At 43.7% G+C, this 23108-nt stretch overlaps 1 protein-coding gene across 2 annotated transcripts in view; it reads right to left on the reverse strand.

The window, feature by feature from the left end:
• The window catches only part of RSU1 (Ras suppressor protein 1), a 236593-nt gene that overhangs the window by 192321 nt on the left and 21164 nt on the right, over positions 1 to 23108 (reverse strand). The window contains exon 3 of one of the 2 annotated variants that reach the window (XM_002750065.6): positions 11690 to 11740. The exons of the other annotated variant lie outside the window; for it this stretch is intronic. Within the exon in view, the coding sequence (XP_002750111.1) occupies positions 11690 to 11740 (51 nt within the window). The remainder of the gene's footprint in view (positions 1 to 11689; positions 11741 to 23108) is intronic. 2 annotated transcript variants of the gene reach the window in all.

Here is a 23108-nt window from a genome sequence, read left to right on the forward strand (position 1 = left end):
TGCATTATATATACAGGTCGGGGAAGGACCATTTGAGAAAATGGTGAAAGCAAACATTTCTTGGCCCCAGCACTTGATGAATATGATACTGAAAAACAATTGCCACCACCCCCCAACCGTTTGGCCTGAATTAAGCAAGGGAGGTAAAAACCAAATTAGCAGAAACTAGATGAAATATTACTTGGGACATCCATGGTCAAAGGAAAAGCACAGCCTTTTTAATCTCTAGCTGCAATAACTGGAGAACATGAGTCTATTCGCGGCACAGAGGTGGTGTATAGACTAATTATATAAATGATGATTCTTTCAGCAAATCATAGTTCTCAATGCCATTTTAATGATTATCCATAAAGAACAATCTTCTCACTCTGTCGTAGGAATAATTACACCCTTCAGCACTTAATATGCAAAAGAAAAAAGGTCATTTGTAGTTATAGTGATTAATTACCTTTGTTTTCTGTCCAAAAACACAAAGTGGATAGTGATCTAATTACGTATTACCATAAGAGTTTGAAGTTCAAAAGTATACTAATGGTAACTGGCTTCATAGATTTTATGAGATTTCCCCCAAAGCATCTATTAAAGCAGTGAATTACGGTAGCTCTATGTTATTTAAAAACATAAAGTTTATGAAACAGTGAAGCAAATTCTCATTTAAAAGGTTCTACATGTTCCTCAAGGTAAACATAAAATAACAAAATATCTAAGCATCTACCCCAAGAAAGGCCAACATCCTCCAATATTATTAGCTTGATAAATAATAATAAATAACAATGGTGATGCTCCTTTTGGTTAATAAGCAACAATTATTTACTGAGGACCAGTGTCCCGAAAGCACACGCTCACTCTACCCTCTTATGAGCCGCCTCAGGATTCTACAGCCGAAGTCATTTTAGTAAACGGAAATCTCTCTGGCTTAACTCACTGCAACACAATGGTCCGACTCTTTCAGCAGCAATGTGAAAAATCAATTACATGAAAATTACAGGAAAAAAGGTATAAGCAAGTAATAAGGTAGATTTTAGAGTATAAAGCCGAACATGCAAAAATATGTGTTCCTGAGCTATAAAAAAAAGTGTGCAGGCATAACCAAACACATCTCCTAAAAAGCTGACAAGCATGGATTTCTTCTCATCTGAGGATCTAAAAATTAGTTCATGCCTGAATCTCATGTTAACTTGCAAGCATCTTCAGGAGGAGGCATGAACTCTGAATTCGTGCAGGAACACCACCTCTAAACTGCACTCCAGCTCTGATGCGCTACCCCTCAAGCAAAGCCATACATAATAAAAAGCTTTAGCCGGGCGCGGTGACTCAAGCCTGTAATCCCAGTGCTTTGGGAGGCTGAGACGGGTGGATCACGAGGTCGAGAGATCGAGACCATCCTGGTCAACATGGTGAAACCCCGTCTCTACTAAAGATACAAAAAATTAGCTGGGCATCGTGGCGTGTGCCTGTAATCCCAGCTACTCAGGAGGCTGAGACAGGAGAATTGCCTGAACTCAGGAGGTGGAGGTTGCGGTGAGCTGAGATCGCGCCATTGCACTCCAGCCTGGGTAACGAGCGAAACTCCGTCTCAAAAAATAAATAAATAATAAAAAATAATAAAAGGCTTTAATGGGGAAGCTGGGAGGAGAGGCAGCGCCTACAGGAAAGGAAATGGCATTCAGTGGCCTTGGGAGGAAGTGACATCCAGTAAAGTGTAAGAAAAAGAAGGGTAGGAAAAACACCCAGGAAGTTCCAAAACACGAGGGAGAGAGAGAAGGGAAAGGAAAGTATGAAAAAACAAAAACAAGACTTCAATCCATTAATGGAGAAAAGCAAGCTCAGTGTCATCAAAGGGGTGCTCCAGGCTCTTTTACATGCGCACATGCCTTTATTATGTTTAATAGCTATAAATGCATACCTACACGTAAGCCTCGGTCTACGCACTATGAGGCAGACAGTAAGCAAGTCACATTCTAGCTCGCACTCTCTTACACGCACACATAAAAAGCATGTTTTGCCATTAGTGTCTGTCCTCTTTTACAATTAAGAATTAATCTAGGCTGGGTGGAGTGGCTCATACCTCTAATCCCAGCACTTTGCGAGGCCAAGGTGGATGGACTGCTTGAACCCGGGAGTTTCAGACCAGCCCGGGCAACAGGGTGAAACCCTAGCTCTACAAAAAATTAGCTTGGCATGGTGGTACGTGCCTGTAGTCCTACTCAGGAGGCTGAGGTGGGAAGATCACTTGAGCCTGGAGGTTAAGGCTGCAGTGAGCTGAGACTGCACCACTGCACTCCAACCTAGGTGACAAAGTGAGACCCCGGCTCAAAAAATAAATAAATAAAGGAATGAATCCAGCAAGAGGCCACAACTAGACAGCTTCTCTCCCTACTGGACCTTATGTTTAGGGTCCCTGCATGAGGAAGGCAGGAAGAGGAGGGAAAGGAAGATGTCCAGGATGGGAAAATCCACCACTTCCACATGGGAGCTTTGAGCATTTCCTCTGAGCTAACACAACCGGGGCTTTTAACCTTAGAAAATTTTCCTGTTCTTCTATTGGAAGGAGTGAGGATCCAAAGCCACAGGAACGCTTTGTCCATGGAGCCTCTAGATGGACCTAACGGGACATGTCAAGTGCACACGCACATCACCTGCAGAGGCAGCAGGGGACGTGCGGAGCAACCACTCGGAAGCTGTACGGAAAACTCGGTCACCCCCTTGTTCTGGTCACTTAACCACTTTACACCTGTGTCCTCCAAGTGATACAGAGTGGGGGTTCAACAAATTCGCTCTTTTCTCTTTCATTTCCTGCTGAAGTGACTACATGGTGTGGTTCCTGACAGTCCCGCAGGCTGTGGGGGGCCTTGCCACACAGCGCTGGTTCAGCTGGATGAAAAGGAGGGCTTCACAGAGAAAGAGGAGCGTTCATCTCAACTTTCTGAAAGATGAGCAAAATTCAGAGAGGGGGTAGGAACTTCAGATTTTAGAAAAATCAGGTGACTAGAACAAAGAATATACAGGCAGAGGGGAAAAGCTAAAGAAACAGAAGAAAACAGATAAAAGAGGGTTCAGACAGAAAACAGCAAAACGCAAGGTCAGCGAGTTTGTTAACTGGTTCTCAGCTGGATTCGAGGGGTTTTGGCCTATGAGGCTGACTGACGAAGATACAGAAAAATGGAAACGGGAAAGGTGTTCCATTAAAAAAAAAAGTGCATGTGCCCACACGCATGTCCCGTTCAAGCCTGGGACTCCAGGATTACAAATTCTTATTTAACAACATGTAAATTTAAGCAGATAAATAAGGTGGTTATTTATTTATTTAAATAAGGAGTTCTGTGATGCATAAAAAAATCATCTAAAGTTTTATACAGATTTCCAGGAAGAGGCCGGCGCGGTGGCTCAAGCCTGTAATCCCAGCACTTTGGGAGGCCAAAGCAGGTGGATCACGAGGTCAAGAGATCGAGACCATCCTGGTCAACATGGTGAAACCCCGTCTCTACTAAAAATACAAAAAATTAGCTGGGCATGGTGGTGCGTGCCTGTAATCCCAGCTACTCAGGAGGCTGAGGCAGGAGAATTGCCTGAACCCAGGAGGCGGAGGTTGCGGTGAGCCAAGATCGCGCCATTGCACTCCAGCCTGGGTAACAAGAGTGAAACTCCGTCTCAAAAAAAAAAAAAAGAAAAGAAATAGCGTCACTAGGCCGAGGTGGGCCAACTGCTTGAGGTCAGGAGTTCAAGACCGGCCTGGCCAACATGGTGAAGCCCATCTCTACTAAAAACAAAAACTAGCTGGGGATGGTGGTTGGCGCCTGGAATCCCAGCTACTAGGGAAGCTGAAGCAGAAGAATTGCTTGAACTCAGGAGACAGAGGTTGCAGTGAGCCGAAAGAGCACCACTGCATTCGAACCTGGGTGACACAGTGAGACCCCATCTCAAATACACACACACACACACACACACACACACACACACGGCATCACTACGTCCACACTATATGCAAACACACCGTATCTCCACCCAACTCTGGAGTTCCTAAATCTGAGCTATGTGGACCTCTAACAAGTTCATGGATGAACACAATGGGGTCCACCAGCCTGCAGAAATTAGAACCATCACGTGCATTTCTCTACAAACCACGACTGTAGTTTTCACTCTATTATTCAAAAAGGTCAGTGACTTAAGAAAAGTGAAGAAGGCTGGGCATGGCAGCTCACAGTGGCCTGTAATTCTGGTACTTTGGGAGGCCAAGGCAGTAGGATCACTTGAGCCCAGGAGTTCGAGTCCAGCCTGAGCAGATTAGCCAGGTGTGGCGGTGCACATCCATCGAGGAGGCTCGCCTGAACCCAGGAGTTTCAGGCTCCAGCGAGCTAGGATTGTGCCACTGTTCTCCGGCCTGGGTGATAAAGACATTACCTCGAGAAAAAAAAAAAAAAAAAAAAAAACATAAAAAAAGAGAAGAGATGCTCTAGAAGAATCTATGTACCTAAGTATCGCACCTCCTAGCATCCCTCCTCTGCCATCCTGCACAAGTACTCACATGTACCCACACACCAAGTTATTTAGGAGAGAGTACATCCATTGAAAATCTACGTATAATATTTTGCTATTAAGTCAATTGTGTTTGATAGACATTCTATCATCAATAGCAAAAGAAACCTTTTTCAGGACCAGCCCTGCACATGGGCTAATTATGATTTCGAAAGTGACAGGCTCACACTCCCCCGTCTTATTTTCTACACAGCCTGCCACCGTTCTGAAGTTCTCACGACTGGGGTGGTTCCACTTAAAAATACATTGTGGAGAAATTAGCATTTCAGCTAGCTTCCGCTTAGCACAGAACAGGACCTCAAGAAAAAGGATTCTGGCACAGGTATATTTCGGTTGGTGGGGCTGACAAGTAAGGGAACGGGAGCGAGCGGGTGGCCACACAGCTGAGGATAGGTAAGGTGACACAGGGAAGAACACTCCGACTTCACACGCTGGCCCTGGGCTGCACTGGTTCTGACTCCCTAGATCAAGAGATCCTCCCAAGGGATGATCTCAGGTGCTCACTCACTAAAGCCAAAAATAGCAACATATGCCCACCTGCCCATGATTTTTTATAGTGACCTGACTACCAGTACCATCGGACAGGTATTGTTCAGTTAATAGCTGCTGGACTCAGAGATACTATGCACATGCTCTTCTCAACTCTCATCTTTCAATGACGGCACAGAAGCAAACTGACAAATGTGCAGTAATTGAAAAAATAAGTTATTGATCAAAGCCTCTGTATTATAAATACATTTACACTCTGTTAAAATGCAAACAGCAGGTTGTTTTGATATTGTCACAAGATAAATTCATGACACAGAGACCATTTATTTTACATATTCCCCCCCCATGGTTTAATTTCATACAAGCCATGCACGAGAACTTTTGCATAAAGCATGACAAATAATCTATGAAGGAGAGAATAAGTACACAGTTAAGAACAGCAAGGTCTGAGAAGAGCGGTGAGGGTCACTCTCAAGAATTCCAACAGTTAACCCTTCCCTTCTCAATCACCCCGACAACCTTCTACGTCTCTATAAGAAGGTTTCAATGTATTGTGCTTTTTAAAACTGCTACATTTTCTTCATTATAACTGGATTCTACAAATTTTGAGAATGCAATGTTTTCATGTAAAACAAGTTGCTTAATTTGTTTATAATAAGATTATGGAAGACAGACTATCAATATATACATCTGCATAAAATTTAAAAGTATTAACTTCTATGTACTTAGAATATTATCTTGAGTATCTAATCTACTCAAGTCCCTATATTTATCTTTGGGAAATTACTGAAACCACCAAAGAAGGTATCTCAGTATTTCTTGTTTGCTATAATTTCAAATTCATGTATGAGCTATAACTAATAGAAATAGTGTGTAAAAAGAAAAAACCCACATTTTGCCATAAAACATAGGTTTACTACCTGCCTAGCCATTTCCGACACATTAAATGATGAGATATGGTAACAGTGAAGACCTGAAGCTGTGGGTGAAACTATGAATACCTCAGGAAAAGGTTTTACATGGCGGTTAAAAGTTCAAAGTATAAAACTGAACAATTACATTCAGAGACCCACACTTCTGAAAGGTTTTACATAAGACGGTTGGCTCCTCAATGTCTGCACAGAGCGAAAAGACATCCTTGGTTATTTCTCGCACAAAATGATGAATGTCTAAACCTCAACACACGAGTCACCAAATTTTTTTTTAAAAACTGTCACCTGTAAGTATATGTGCTTGCAATGTTTGTATATGGGTTTGCTGACTGAAAGCAAAACTACTTTGAAAACTTAAAAAAAACTTCACTCAAAAAAGTAATGCCCAGAGCTTGTTTCATCACTAGTACAGAATGCAATCTATTTCATGATGCACATTCATTCCACATTCTCCCTGGCAATGAAATTGAGTAGTATATGAATCAGGATAAATATGCACAAAATGCACATTTTCCTGATTTTTACAGTTACTTTTGAATTAAAATCTGGTTACATAGATATTTGAAACTTTTTTTCCGCAGGTTTAAACGAAAAAAAATCTTACATATGCTCAATACAAAATACTATGGAAAGCAGTATAATTTTTTCCATTTAAGGATATTGGAGGAAAAGACATTTTTCTAATTTGAGATAGTGGCCATAATAAACACTAAAAAATGATACACGAAACTTAATATTTTAATGGCAGGAGAAAAACAAAAAACATAGCATACCTCTTGCTATAAGAATTTACCTTAAATGTGGTAAAAACTGCACTGTGTGAGCACCAATAGCAACATGTTCCAGAGTGCAGGGTGGAAGAGCCTGCAGAAAACGTATTCTGACAACACAAAGTTGGTTTCTAATACTTAGGTACAAACCGTGGAGGAGACATATGTGTCTCAACAGTGACCTCTAGTGGACAAGTCTTAAAATGGTTGTCTCCAAAAGAAACTCCTTTTGAAAAACAAAAGCGAGTAGGAAAGCATTTACAAAACTCACACTTCCAAACACCACAAAACCCGGGGATTGGATTAAGGATCAGATAAAAGAGCCTCAGCTGACAGTGGCTTCCAAGGAGGGTAACCACAGAGGCAGGGGCAGGAAGGAAGAGCAAAGAAACACAGGAGGATCACCTTTGGCATCATTGCTGCCTTCCCCGCTTAGAGAAAACCTCGGAGCTAGCAAGCTCTTGGGTACAGCAGCATCGCAGACCGCTGGGGCTCAGCACCACCCACCACCTAAGTAATCCACAAATCCATCGTATTAACTGAGTGCCTATTTCATGGCCAACATGCTGTGGCACTTTTGCGGAGGTGGGATAAGTGTCAGACAGCGTCCCTAACCTCCAGACACTTACAATTCACTGTGTGAGGAAATCAGTACATAATCGGGACTCTTAAATATAGAAAATTAACCTTAAGTGAAAGAGGAACAGACTTAGACGCCAGTGAGACCTGGAGTAGAAAGAGGCTTTCTGGAAGAAGTGAGAGCTCAGCAGAGCTCATCAGGATTTCTAGGAGGAAGAACACACCTGAGTGGTCATGAACCCAGTGTCCCTGGCTGCGAGTCCTTTGCTCTACCTGGGTAACGCATCACAGCGTATCATTCCTTGCCTCTATGATTGTAAAAATGAGGGCGTCAATGTATTAGACATAAGGTCATGTATCTCTATTTTTGTTTGTCTGTCTGTTTTTTGAGACGGGGTCTTGCTCCGTCACCCAGGCTGGAGTGCAGTAGTATAATCCTAGCTCACTGCAGCCTCAGACTCCTGGGCTGAAACGATCCTCCCACCACAGCCTCCAGAGTAGCTGGGACTACATGGGTGCACCACCATGCCTGGCTAATTCTTTTTTTTTTTTTTAAGAGATGGGGTTTTACTATGTTGCTCAGGCTAAAGGTAGTATATCTTTAGAGCATTCATGCTCTATCTACGATGTTTGAAATGAGCACATGAGTAAGAAACTGAAGTCAGGGGTGACCACATCTACTCAAGTCCCTATGCCAGTTAATCCCAAAGAAACCTGGTCCAAAGTTCCCCACTTTATCTCCAGCCAGCAGTCTTCTCTCTGGCCTTCCCTATCATCTACACACCTCCTGGGAGCAATGAACACTCGGTTTTTACAGGTAATTACTGGGAAGCCACTAAGTGCCCAGCAGCAGGCATTAAGGAAGAATATGAAACAGTCCCTGCTTTCACAAAAGCTTACCATCTATTTGGAGAGAGAGAAAACACAAAGCAAGAGAAGGACAGGGAGTGCCGCACTGGAGTTAAAGAGTCTACATGCAGGAGAGTCTGGGGAAGAAAGGCTTCAGATGGGCCAGAGCAGCCAGGGGTCTCCAGGAGAGGATGGGGAGTGGCTGGTAGAGAAAAGGAGGGAGGAGGAGAGGCAGGCAGGGGTAGACCTTGACCCAGAGGCAGGGCTACATGGGAACAGAAGACAATCTGTCTTCCTACAAGGAGAGGCTGGCATGGGATGTGGTGCACAGTAGGGCAGTTACTGAAAGTCAGACAGAGAGAGCGCGTGCACCTGAGAGCGAGCGAGCGATCAAGAGAGAGACTGCGGGCACAAGAGCGTGCCAGCTTTCTGCCAGGTGCGTACTCCACCACAGGCAGGTGTCCAAGAGAGCTGTGTTTCCAAAGGGATGTTTAATCTGAAACTCTTCCCATTGGGCCAGAATGCTTTTGAATTCTAACTTTGCCAACAACTTTCTTGTATTCTAAGTCAGTACCTGCCCATTCATAGCGAAAAAGCAGAAGATTCACTTGCTACTATACTTCCTGTCTCCTTACATACATCATGCATATATACATATCTAGGGAAGTTGTTACAGACAGATTAACCTCCCCCACCAATTTCAAAAACCCATCAACGCTGCCCCCAGGTTTAAATTTAAACAGTTTCACCATAATAGTCTTGAAGCACTAGCAGCAATTAGCTTGACAATACACAAATATTTTAATGAACTGCAGTGTTAAAAAGTTCAGGAATTTCTGCTCGGAAATTCTTGGGGAATTTCAGGATCACAGATCCCACTTGCAGCTTCCTCCTGGCCTCACTTTTACTGCCCTGGGTGGACCTGTCAAGGCCAAAACCACTGGCAAGAAAAGGGAAGTCAACCCCATGCCACACTGTTCCAATAACCCTGCAGATCTGAAGTCAGTGGAGTCAACAGTGTCCCCAAATCAATGTCCCAGTTTGAGTAGACGATTCATTCCTTCCATGAGTAGATACGTGGAAATGTCAGAGAAGGGTGTAATTGGCATGCTAAGAGAAAAACACACACACTTTTCCAAGATAAAGGCAGTGGCGAGGGGTGGGGGAGTTATCTTTTCAGTCCCTGTGGTTTTAATGTGGCCCTGTCAGCCGGTCCCTATTAAAAACAACGGAAAGTGAAAGACACTGATTACAATAAAAAGTGACAGCAGGGTGTGCCTAGCCACTTACATTTAATGCATATTTATATTTCCATCAAATGGACATATTTACTATAAACACTTGAAAAACCACAGCAAAGTCATTCATTTAAATGCCAGAAAAATAGTAAAGGATGCTAATTTGACCTTAGTGAAACAGATCGGGTGTCACTGACACTACTCAGCATGGCTTGAAACAGAATTTACCAAGACCATTAATTAGAGTTTACCGGATTCGGTCAAGAGTGTCTCAAACGGAGTGTCTCAAACGGAAGAAAAAAAAAAAACTGGCAAGGCAGAAATATAAAGTTTGGATTCTTTCACAGTCAATCTCCTGAATGGCCAACATGATGTGACTCCATATATAAACATGCCCCTCTAAATTAATCTAATATTACATGCCTGGAGGAAGAAACTGATCCACTGACCCCTGAGATTCCTATCTTTGTGAAGATGAAAAAGGAAATAAACTACAACGATCTGAAAGATGCTTTTAAAGAACAGATCAATGAATGATATAATAGAAACACAGGTTTTGCTTTCTTTCTGTTGGAGACAGGGTCTCCCTCGGTCACCCAGGCTGCAGTGCAGTGTCATGATCACGGCTTACTGAAGCCTCGACCTACTGGACTCAGCCTCCTGAGTAGCCGGGACCAGGGGTACACGTACTATGTCCGGCTAATTTTTTTTTGATTTTTGGTAGAGATGAGGGTCTCAGTATGTTGCCTTGGCTGGTCTCAAACTCCTAGGCTTAAGCCATCCTGCCTCAACCTTCCTACCTGCTGGGATTACAGGATGAGTCTGATCCTGCCCAATTTGGCTTTCTTGGGTAAACTGGTTTGCTATAATAAAAATAGTACAGATCTAACAATGATAAGCTTAGCAGTTAAGAAACACTTTAATAAACTACACAACAGAGCATGTCAGTTATCACTGCTCACAAAATCTTGGGGGATTTAGGGATCATGTGACCCACCCTTCGAAACAAGCCACGAATCCCTTCTGAACTGAGATTTGGGTGGCTGGGGACCACAGGACCATTTCCCAGAAAAACAATGGAACTGCCAACCAATTACCTGTTACCACAATGACCACACATGACTTGTAGGTGTCACTTTCAGCTTCTGTGGCTACCACTACTGCCTTTGCCTTACAAATATGCACTTTGGCTAAAAACGAACTAATCTGCTTATTTCTTGCGCATGAGGGGACCTCGCTGCCACTCTTAATTCTCTATAATCAACAGCTCTGTGACATTGCTTCAAGCTGTATATAATGCACACATACACATAAATTCATGACACAAATCCCTCAACATGACATTCTGCTCAATTTCATTGGCCTCGGAGAGCTCCCTAACAAATTCTTGCCACATGATTAGAAAACCATTCAAGTCTGCGGGAAAAATGGCAAGCCCAAAGAAGTGACAGTCAATTAGGAATGGGAAGGACGTGGGTCCCTGTCATGAAAATCCTTAAAGCCACAGCTCTACAAAGAAAATGGCCCATCGTGCACAAAAGACATTCCTATAAGAACAGGCATTCATCCCGCTGTATGCTAAGCAGACACTTCTGCTGTATGGAACTCTATGGATGCCCAGCAGCATTTTTCTTTTGGGGAAGCCAGACTCAAAAATCTGAAAAATACAGATGTAAAGGTTTACCATGTATACAATTTTGCATCTTCTCTCCCATCAAGCAGGGATGGAAAGTACATTCAACAGTTAAACCTTTTCCTTTTGAGGAGGAATAGACGAAAACAAATGACTCATTCTAATAATTTCGAGTTTTCAATAGTTTCAAGTTTTCCTCATGAAACGCTCACCAATGGTCTGGCAGCTCAGGTCACCAAAGCATTTCTATCTCTGAATGGAACCACTTCGAGAGAAACAATGTCATCTTTTTCTCTTTGGCTTATATGATAATATAGAATCTTCTGGCCAGGCGCCATAGCTCATGCCTGTAATCCCAGTACTTTGGGAGGCGAAGGCAGGAGGATTGCTTTGGCCCAGGAGTTCAAGACCAATCTGGGTAACACAGCAAGAGCCTGTCTCAAAAAAAAAAACAGAAAAGAAAGAATGTACAAAGTAGACCTAACTACAAAAGGCCAAAATACAGGAAGACTAGATGCTCATCTTCGTGTCACCAAAATAAACTAAGGTTTCTGCAGATAATCATTTGTCATTGGTTTCTTCAGAGGAAACAGTAACAGAATCAGCAGTGTCACAGAATTACCTAAATGTCAGAAATTGCAACAAATGACAAAGATCACTTACTTGTTAGCTTGTTGTGGCTGAGGACCAGTTGTGTGATATGGGACAAGGAAACTAAAAAGGAAAAAAAAAAAGTCACTCAGTAAATGTATCCAGATTCCACCTGCACTCCTAACAAGCAAATTTCGAAGTTATTTTCACAGGTTGAAGCACTATCGCTCACCAAAACAGAAGCCAGGATTCGTGTAACACGATCTGTTCAGTGTTAAACCAAATGAAGAAAAGGCACGTAATTAGTGGTGCAATTAGCACAGCAAGTTAGAGCTAATGAGATTAATGTCACAGAATCCAACACGACAAGGGCCAGTTAGCTGTGTGTGGCGACCTGGCCTGCTTGCCCAGCCATTAGTGATCCATCTCAATTACTTGTGCCGGTCAGAAAGACCAGCCAAGTGCACAGAACTGCACAGAGACCTTACTTGCGCTAAAAATATTTTAATTAGTATTATTTTTTAAGCCACTTCATTCAAACAAACTTCATGTAGCAGAAGGCCAGCGGTGTAATTACTTCATCTACGTGCAGTGCCCATCCAGAAATTCTTCTCCATGCTATCAGATGATCAGAGTTAAAAACCCTTCATAATTTCTTCTAAACATATTTTGGTTGACATTTCGAAGCAATGATTTAAAATGCAGATTGCTCTCCAGCTTCAAACATTATCATGGCGGTTTAATTTGCTTTGCAAGATTAGGTTTGCCCAAAGAATAGTTTCTCTAACTGTAAATAAAGAAAATATATACAGAGCCACAAAAGTAAAAGAGAGAAATGATCCGCCTTCTACTTTGGGGTCTAAAACGTTACTGGATGTGTCAGCATTTACACACATATGCATACACATGGGTGTGTGTATAATTTTTTCCAATTTTTTTTTTTGAGACAGGATCTCTGTTGCCCAGATTGGAGTATAGTGGTACAACGTCAGCACACTGCAACCTCTGCCTCCCAGGTTCAAATGATTCTTCTTCCTCAGCCTCCTGTGTAGCTGGGACCACAGGCACATGCTACCACATCTGGCTGATTTTTTTTTATTTTTTTATAGAGATGGGGTCTTGCTATTTTGCTCAGGCTGGTCAAACTCCTGGGCTCAAGCAATCCTCCCACCTAAGCCTCCCACAGTGCTGGGATTACAGGCATCAGTCACTGTACCCAGCCTTCGATAGTCTTTCTAGAAGAACATTGTATTAATGCAGAAGTTTTTCCTTAGAAGAATAGTAAGACAAAAAATTTTCTCAGGAAGGGTCTCAATGTTGGAGCTAAGCATGCTTTGAAGAAAATTAATATGCAACACTGCTGGCCACAACTTTTGCAAATTTTTTTTTTGAGATGCAGGTCTCACTCTGTCACCAGGCTAGAGTGACGCAATCTTGGCTCGCTGCAACCTCCGTCTCCCAGGTTCAAGCGATTCTCCTGCCTCAGTCTCCTGGGATTACAGGCACACGCCACCACACCCAGCTCATTTTTGTATTTTTAGTAGAGAGGTGGTTTCACCATGTTGGCCAGGATGGTCTCCATCTCTTGACCTCATGATCCGCCCGCCTTGGTCTCCCAAAGTGCTGGGATTATAGGCATGAGCCACCATGCCTGGCCACATGTTTCTTTTTGTTTGTTTTGTTTTGTTTTGTTTTAACCCTTGCAAATTTATAGAGAAGTCCAAAAGTCTACAAAAACCTGTTTTCCCAGCCTGAAGCACTGACATTAAGCTGTTGGCCTGAAGCCCCACAAACTCTAGATATAGCTCCTACAAGGAAAACCACATATAACCACAATACAACCATCAAAATAAAAATGTTAACCTAGTACATAAGGACCATCTAATCCTAATCCCCACCCAAGTTTCTCCAAACATCCCAATCGTTTCTTTGATGGAAGAAATAGGATCTGGTTCAGAATTCACGCTGAGGGTAGCTATCAGGTCCTTGCCATCTCCTCTAGGCTGAGAATTTCTCTTTCCTTGACCTTTATGACCTTGGCAATTGTGAACATTGCAGGTACAACTGTTTTCTATTATGTCCCTCTATGCAGATTTTTTTTTTTGACATGACCTCGCCCTGTTGCCCAGGCTGGGATGCAGTGGTGCAATCACAGCTCACTGCACCTCGGCTTCGCAGGCTCAAGCAATCCTCCCAGCTCAGCCTCCCAAGTAGCTGAGACGACAGGCTCACAGCACCATGCTTGCTTGATTTAAAAATAATCTTTTTTTTTTTTTTTGTAGAAGTGGGATCTCACTCTGTTGCCCAGGCCAGAGATTTGTCATTTGTTGATCCTTGATTCATGCATCTGTATTAGTCCATTCTGGAATTGCTATAAAGAAATACCTGAAACTGGGTTATTCATAAGAAAAGAAGTTTATATCCCTCATTGTTCTGCAGACTGTAATGGAAGCATAGAAGCCTCTGATTCTGGGGAGGCCTCAGGGAACTTTTACTCATGGTGGAAGGCAGAGCTGTAGCAGCCATCTTCACATGGGGTGTCAGTCTGTTCTAATGGGGCTAATAAAGACACACCCAAGACGGGGTAATTTATAAAAGAAAGACGTTTAATGAACTCACAGTTCCATATGGCTGGGGAAGCCTCACAATCACGGTGGAAGGCAAAGGAGAAGCAAAGGCCCATTTTACATGGCAGCAGGGAAGAGACTGTATACAGGGGAACTCCCCTTTATAAAACCACTAGATCTCATGAGATTTATTCACTATCACAAGGACAGCATGGGAAAGACCCACCCCTATGATGTAATGACCTCCTACCAGGTCCCACCCACAACATGTAGGAATTATGGCAGCCATTCAAGATGAGATTTGGATGGGGACACAGCCAAACCATATCACCATGGCAAGGGCAAGAGAAGCAGGAAGGTCGGGGGAGGAGGTGGTTGGGGGGAGGTACGACACACTCTTAAACAACTAGATCTCATGAAAACTCTATCACTATACAGTACAAAGGTGGTGTGATGGTTAATACTGAGTGTCAACTTGATGGGAATGAAGGATGCAAAGTATTGATCCTGGGTGTGTCTGTGAGGGCACTGCCAAAGGAGATTAACATTCGAGTCAGTGAGCTGAGAGGCAGACCCACCCTTAATCTGAGCAGGGGGCACCATCTAATCAGCTGCCAGCTGCATAGCCAGGATATAAAGCAAGCAGAAAAATGTGAAAAGTCTAGACAGGCCTCAACTCCCAGCCTACATCTTTCTCCTGTGCTGGACATGGGCTGCCCTTGAACATCAGACTCCAAGTTCTTCAGCTTTGGGACTTGGACTAGCTTCCTTGCCCCTCAGCTTGCAGATAGCCTATTGTGGGACCTTGTGATCATGTGAGTTACTACTACTTAATAAACTCCATACACACACACACACACACACACACACGTATCTCCTATTAGTTCTGTCCCTCTAGAGAACCCTAATATGAGGGAGATGGCGCTAACCTATTCATGAGAACTCTGCCCCCATGATCCAGTCACCTCCTACCAGGCTCCACCTCCAACACTGGGGATGACACTTCCATGTGAGATCTGGTGAGGACACAGATCCAGACTATATCAGCATCTTTGGCAGGGATATGGCAGAGACACTGTTTTCTTGTCATGGCCCTCTACCTACAACACATGACTTCCATTTACCCCACTGATAAGGATCTTCACTTTGATGGCTGAAGTCTGCCTGGCTTCTTCACTGCCAATGTATTGTTTTTCCCTCTTGTAATTAGTAAATTTGGAAAAATGTGGAAATTCCCTCAGGATGGTAGAAAAAATATTCTGGGAAAATAGTAAAGAAAGTTATAGAACATAGTCTCAAACCCTTTTGGAAGGCCTAAGGGCTTTCTCATAGTTTCAGTAGAAGTTTCGGCTGAAAGCAGCCTAAATCTCCCTTGCATTTAGTTAATAAGTAAAGCAAATAACCAGGGTATGTGGGGGAGTTTACCTAACTTGTTTACTCATGTGGTCTTAAAACTAAACTTTGAGCCAGGTGGCCCTCTTGGGGAAGAGGTTGACCAGGGATATTATCCACTAATGGTGTTTGCTTTGGGCATCAGAACCTGGCCTTTAATCTTTCTCTACAAGTGTGTTGACTTAAAGCCTCTGTTATTAAATCTATATTGAATAAATGGGGAGAGGGCAAACTAGCAAGTATCATGTAACTGCAATTCTCTCTGTGAATAGCTCACAATCCCTCAGCCCACTCATTCTCTGTATTGTGTGTTTGAGTGCATTTATTCATCCACCGTCCACAGACCCCAGCAGGAAAAGCAAGAAGAGTAATCTGATGTCAATATCCTGTTCCCCACCAAACTCTCACCTTATTGTGTCTTTTGGTCCCCAACCAAGGCAACCTTGTCCCCCATGGGATAACTGGCAATGTCTGGAGACATTTTGGATTCTAACTGTGGCCACTAGAAAATCTAAAATTTCGTTGGTGACTGGCACTGTCTGTCTGCTAGATGGCCCTAGTCTAAAGCACTGGTATAGTGGATGGAAGCCAAGGATGCTGACACACATCCTACATCATGCAAGGCAGCCAAACCCATGACAAAGAATTGTCCAGTCCTAAAGGTCAACAGGTGCTGGGAAATCATTGTTTATTTAATTATACTGGTATGGCCTTGTGGCTTCCTATTTTAGCTGATGGGTTACAATTTATTATTATTTAGAGTGATGCTCAAATTGTCCCTGATTTGGCCAGTGTGAGTCCATCCAAGCTGACTTCTTAGGCCTTTCGACACGCCCCCTCATTCTTGCAGCACTTCCTTGCTTTCTGGCACAAGATATTCAGGTTCATCCTGTATTTTTTCTATCACAGCCCTGGAATTAGCTATTTCTCCCATGATCTCTGGTTCCTTTTGTGGGAAATAATATTTATAAGCCAAAATCCAGGCACTAGATGTGCTCACTGCTATGGGAGCGGGGGAGGTTAGGTACTCTTGGCCCTCTGAGTGGTCAAAGCTAGAGAATATACACGCTCCAAACCCTATATTGATTTCACTATTTCTATTTTTAAACACCTTATGTTCACCCAAATCAACCTAATTCCAACACATCTCAGGGCTCATCCTAGTTTTCTCCCTTCTCATATTTCTAATTCTCTCAAATCCTTTTGGAAGACCTAAGGGTTTTTTCATAGTTTCACTAGAAGTTTCGGCTGAAGGCAGCCTAAATCCCCCTTAGAATTAGCTAATAAGTAAAGCAAATAGCTAGGGTATGTGGGATAGTTTACCTAACGAACTTGTTTACTCATGTGGTCCTAAAACTAAAAAGCGAGAACTCTACTTCCACGGTCTTTAAACTGGTTTATTTTTAACAAGCACCCCTCTATATAGCTGTGTAAAACAGTCATCTTACAGTGAAACCAAGACAGCTCTATGATCATCTGCAAGGACACCTGGAAGCTTAGTGCCGACTCTTGGTCAAGATAATGAAGAGTGAGCCAGCTTCAAGTTAAAAGCACCCCTGGTGGTCCCCAGGGCCAGCTTGCTTAGACCATTCTGCCAGATTCGGATAGAAGCCTGACATCTGGTCACAGGGCCTGGACTGGCTTCCTGACCAGCCCAGAAGAGAAGACAGCGCTCGACGTTTTTGCCCAGGCTCTCCTGACACCAAGATTCTTTGCACACGTCTTGATGGTTCATCATCTCAAGACAACAAGTGTCCTGTGCAGCCAACGAGGGGCCCTGGGGAACCACGCCAGTGAGTCTCTCGGGTCACCAACACTAGCCTGTGCTTTCTTCCTCCAGCTGAAGCATCTCCTATGCTTTTACGAAACCCTCACGTAAGCAGGTGCTGTGGAATCTGGCAAACCCTTTCAATTATCCAACACATGTTCCACTGCAGCAACCCATCTCCCCATCACCTTCCTCCTCACTCTGCCTTGATGCTGATCTCCAGGCCAGGACACCTCCACCAGGATGCCCTCCTCACTCTGCCCGGGCCCAACCTGCCCAACCCACATGGCTGCTCTCCTCACCCACTACAGTGTCAATGGTCCCTGCAAGCCACCCTGTGAACATCTATTTTCCTGTCCCACTGATGTGGTTTGGCTGTGTTTCCACCCAAATCTCACCCTGAATTTTAATAATACCCATGTGTCAAGGATGAGGCCAGGTAGAGACAACTGAATCATGGGGGCAGTTCCCCCATACTGTTTGCGTGACAGTAAGTCAGTCTCACGAGATCAGATGGTTTTATAAATCGGAGTTCCCCTGCACATGCTCTCTTACCTGCCACCATGTAAGATGTCTCTTTGCTCTTTGTCTCCTGCCATCATTGAGGCCTCCCCAGCCATGTGGAACTGTGAGTCCATTAAGCCTCTTTCCTTTATAAATCACCCAGTCTCAGGTATGCCTTTATTAGCAGCATGAAAACAAACTAATAAACCCACTTAAAGGCTTGAGGACTGAACTGTTACAGAATGGGACAGAAAGAGGCCATGGGGAAGAAGAAAAGCATTTCTGTGGCTTTTAAAAAGAATCCTGATGGTGGTTTACCACATGATATTTAAGATGTTATAGGCTGCAGAAATCTCACTCATTTTTATCTGTAAGAGTTCAGATTTTTCTGTCTACCAAAGCATTGCTCTATCTGAGATGTATAGTCTGGCATGAAAAAAAAATTCGCCCTAGAAATCCCTGATCCCAAATCAAGATTAAATAGATTCATAGATGTATCAGTCAAGATTACACTCAGCTTCATGGAAGAGCAAACCATACACAACAGGAGTTATACAAAATAGGAATTTCTCTTACACAGAGGCAGTCCAGAGGCCCCTGGTATCCTGTTATCAAGCTATCCCCCGTGCATGGCTCCCACCTTGCTAGGGACTGTACATTTGGGAATTTTTCCCAAAAAAATTCATATATGGAACTCTAATCCCCAGTGTATGGTATCGGGAGGTGGGGCTTTTGGGAGGTCATTAGGTCATGAGGGTGAAACCCTCATCAATGAAGTTAGTGCCTTCACAAGAGGAGACATGCAAAACATGATCTTTTCTCCACTGTATGAGGATGTAATAAGAAGGTAGTCTTCCACAAACCAGTAAGAGAGCCCTCGCTGGGCACTGAATCTGTCAGTACCTTAGTCTTGGATTTTCAGAACCACGAAGAAAAGATTTCTGTTAAGTTACCTAGTCTAAAGAATTTTTCTTATAGCAGCCAGAACCGACTAAAACACACCTCACGGTCTAAGACGACAGCCTGAGCTCAGCCATCACGTCTACATTCCTCTCAGGTAAAAGGAAAGGATGAAGAAGGCTTCCTCCTTCAGGACACTTCCAGGAAGTTGTACGTGGCATTTCCACTTACAAGCAAGTAATCAAAATTTAGTAACACAGTGATGCCTAGCTACAAGGCTGGCTTCCGGCTGACCGTGGACCAGCTAAAAATTAGGGGTTTTATTACCAAGAAAGATGGGAGCGCTCAAACTGGCAGAAAAGTAGCAGTCTCTCATACCCACAGACCATTCATTTGAAAGTCACTGAAATTAAAAGAAAACTGATGGTGCTCACATCTTCCCTGCCTTAATTTCTCCTAAAATAGCATGAGCAACTAATTAGAAATGAAAAAAATGTTGCTCTTCTCGAAAAAGTGCAAAGTTCACAAGCTCAGGTTCACAATGACAGATTTAATGAGGGAAAACTGGTTCTTTTCAATCATTTCATTGTGTCCTTTCAACAAACACTTAGCAGGGAAGAAACCAAAACAGTTCAAAAGTTGTGTTTTCTTTTTTTTTCTTTAGTAGGGAAGAGAAATTCAGTGGTTGCTTCACCCAATCACACCACCAGAATTTATTTTTCTTTCTCACTCTTGCCGCAGGGCCACATGCTAAAGTAGGTATGAGGGAGAAAAACGAGAGCAGAAAAGAAAAAGTTAATAAAAGATCTTTGAGAAAAATATTTAGGGCAACAAAGGACTGCAGGTCGGGTCTGCAGGGAGGGCAGTTAAGTTCAAAGAATCAACAGACCCCCACAAAGCCCAGCCACGCGAAGACCAAGTGGCGACAGACGTGTTTATGCAACCGGTCACTCCTTTCCACTCGGGAATGGTGAGTTCATTGTGAGTCTTGTATGCAAACTGCGCTGTTAGAAAAGAAGGGAGAAAAGGTCTACCAAAATAGAAGCGGTTATTTAAAAGCACAAAAGCCACCCCTGTCGAACATGTCGGGGAAAAATGGGAGCAGGCTGTACCACTGACCGGGCTACAGGTGCCTTGCTGACCATAATCACACCCTGGTAGATTTTCTGCTGGGTTAATAACATCCTCTGATGGTCCTGCTAACCAGAAACTGTTCAGAATGAGCTCCCCCAGAACAGTGAGAAAAAACTGTCATTAAAATTCCTAAAGCAATATTCAACGACGCTTTGCCCAGGCATTTTCAGAGTAGAATAGGTTTCAAAATTCAACTCAATCACTAAGAAAACGTGTTGATGTGCACAGTTAAATGCCACGGGGACTTGGCTATCATTCTATCTCTAACCTCTTTAGGAGTGTTATTTAGGTGAATGTTGGATCAGGCCAAAATGAGCAGTGGGAAGCAAAATCAGTGGGAGGGCAGCGTTTGTGGGGTGTGGGGGCAGGGTGAGGTTGCTGGCACTGTCCCTGTGATTTATGATTTTTTATTCTTGAGTCAGGAAGGGAATCAGCAGGAAAATGCTCCAAAGGAACTAGTTGGTTCAATAATTCACAAGGAAGACAATCAAGGACTCACACAGGCACTTACTGACTGGATATTTACCGATCACACTCAGAGCCCCAGCGTCTCTACCTTAGAGCTTCTCTTAGAAGCTTCACTGACCAGGCATCCTGATTTTCCTGGAATGGTCTCGGATTACACCAGCTATCCCTCCAAAAAAAATGTCCTGGTTTGGAGGATAAACTACACAGTCACCCAGCTTAGGGAACAGAGAATATGGGCCAATAACCTAACATGCTAGGTATAAAAGGATCACGGACACAGAGGGGTAGATTTACAAGGACAATGGCGGTTCAGAAAGAGATGCTACCTATCGTAGGACGAGAAATTGAGAAATGCTTTAGGGTAGAGGGGATACCATGCACCCAGGGGTCATATGCAACCCGGGGGTGACAGAAGCAATCCCAGGCTTATCTGAGCACAGGGATGAAACACAAGGAAGGCATAAGACGGGGTCTGGCTCTGTGTCCCCTCCTAAATTTCATGCTTAATTGTAATCCTCTGTGTTGAGGGAGGGACCTGGTGGGAAGGGACTCGATCGGGGGGTGGATTTCCCCCTTGCCATTCTCATGACGGTGAGTTCTCACAAGACCTGAAAGTGTGTTGGCACCTCCTGCTTTGCTCTTTCTCCTTCTCCCGTCACGAACACGTGCTTGTTTCCCCTTCCACCATGATTGTAAGTTTTCTGAGGCCTCCCAGCCATGCTTCTGGTATACCCCCTGGGACTGTGAGTCAATTAAACCGCTTTTCTTCAGAAATTGTCAAGTCTCAAGAAGTTCTTTATAGCAGTGTGAGAACGTACTAACACGGGATAGAACCTGGAAGGAGTGGTCAGTATTTTAATGGAGTAAATTCAGAAAAATCAAATAACTGGTTGGAGTGCAGTGGCGTGATCTTGGCTCACTGTGACCACACCTCTCAGGTTCAAGCAATTCTCCTGCCACAGCCTCCCAAACAGCTGGGATTACAGGTATGCGCCACCACGCACAGCTAATTTTTGTATTTTTAGTGGAGATGGGGTTTCACCATGTTGGCCAGGCTGGTCTCAAACTCATGACCTCAGGTGATCTGCCTGTCTTGGCCTCCTAAATTGCTGGGATTATAGGCATGAGCCACCTGTCTCAAAAATTAAAAAAAAAAAAAAAATCACAGAACTGGCCAGGTGAGGTGGCTTATGCCTATAATCCCAGCATTTTGGGAAGCCAAGGTGGGCAGACTGCCTGAGCTCAGAAGTACGAGACCAGCCTGTTCAACATGGTGAAACCCCACCTCTACTGAAATACGATAAATTAGTCTGGTGTGGTGGTGCACACCTGTAGTTCCAGCCACCTGGGAAGCTGAGGTGGGAGAATCACTGGAACCTAGGAGGCAGAGGTTGCAGTGAACCAATATCACACCACTGCACTCCAGCCTGGGCGACACAACAAGACTCCGTCTCAAAAAAAAATAATAACAGAAAAATCAAAGAACTAAAACTCCTAGAAAAAGAATCATCATGTCTAGATAACTCATGGAAGCAGATATTAGTATTTCAAATAGTTCCCATTTTTTTCCCTCTTATTCTTCAGGATAAAGTACACAACATAAAAAAGGAAAAATAAGCAGGATGCGAGCCACAGCACTGTCAGATGACACTGCAGACTTGTTCTCAAGGTGACCCAATGTATCACAAAGATGCGGCACTCAGGAACTTGTCTCCATAATTTTCCACTTAGCAAATTAGGAAGCAAATGATTCCTTTAGTAGCACTTCAGAGATGGGAAAAGTTCTAGCTTCACAGAATGGCACTTGCATCCAGAGCACTGGGGGGAAACAAAGCCAGGACAAGACAAGGGAAATGACACACAACATGATACGCAACTTGGACATTTCTAAGAACTTGCCATGGGTTAGCATTGGCCCTGGCCTCTAAATGGAAGACTATCCTGGTCAACGAGGTGAAACCCCATCTCTACTACAAATACAAAAAATTAGCTGGTCATGGTGGCGCGTGCCTGTAATCCCAGCTACTCAGGAGGCTGAGGCAGAAGAGTTGCTTGAACCCAGAAGGCAGAGGTTGCAGTGAGCCAGGATCACGCCATTGCACTCCAGCCTGGGTAACAAGAGCAAAACTCCGTCTCAAAAAAAAAAAATAAAAGAAAGAAAGGCGTTGCTACCCACAAAGAGCTCATCACTTTTTTTTTAAGACAGACAATAAAAGGCCTTGAAAGGGGTCATCACTTTTTTTTTTAAGACAGACAATAAAATGTTTGTCACCCAGGCTGGAGTGCAGTGGCACAGCCTTAGCTCACTGTAACCTCCACCTCCTGGGTTCAAACCATTTTGCCTCAGCATTCCAAGTAGCTGGGATTACAGGCGCGTGCCGACACGCCTGACTAATTTTTGTATTATTAGTAGAGATAGGGTTTCACTATGTTGGCCAGGCTGGTCTCCAGCTCCTGACCTTGTGATCCACCCACCTTGGCCTCCCAAAGTGCTGGGATTCCAGGCATGAGCCACCGCGCCCGGCCGGGTTTGCCACTGCTTCACACCTTCTGTGGTTTCAAATGCAACATGCTGGAAGAACCACCACACCTTCTCGGATATTCAAAGGAGGCCACCTTGTTTCACCACTGCAGGCCACGCTATTCCAGTTCTGAGCATTCTACAAATTGCAATGTGGACAGAACCCTCTGCAGCTATGCCGAGAGAGAGCCATGTTAATTCAAATCATCCCAGAGTTCTAGACTACAAAGAATTAAC

Source organism: Callithrix jacchus, chromosome 7 (genome assembly GCF_049354715.1).
Source record: "Callithrix jacchus isolate 240 chromosome 7, calJac240_pri, whole genome shotgun sequence".
Lineage (NCBI taxonomy): Eukaryota > Metazoa > Chordata > Mammalia > Primates > Cebidae > Callithrix > Callithrix jacchus.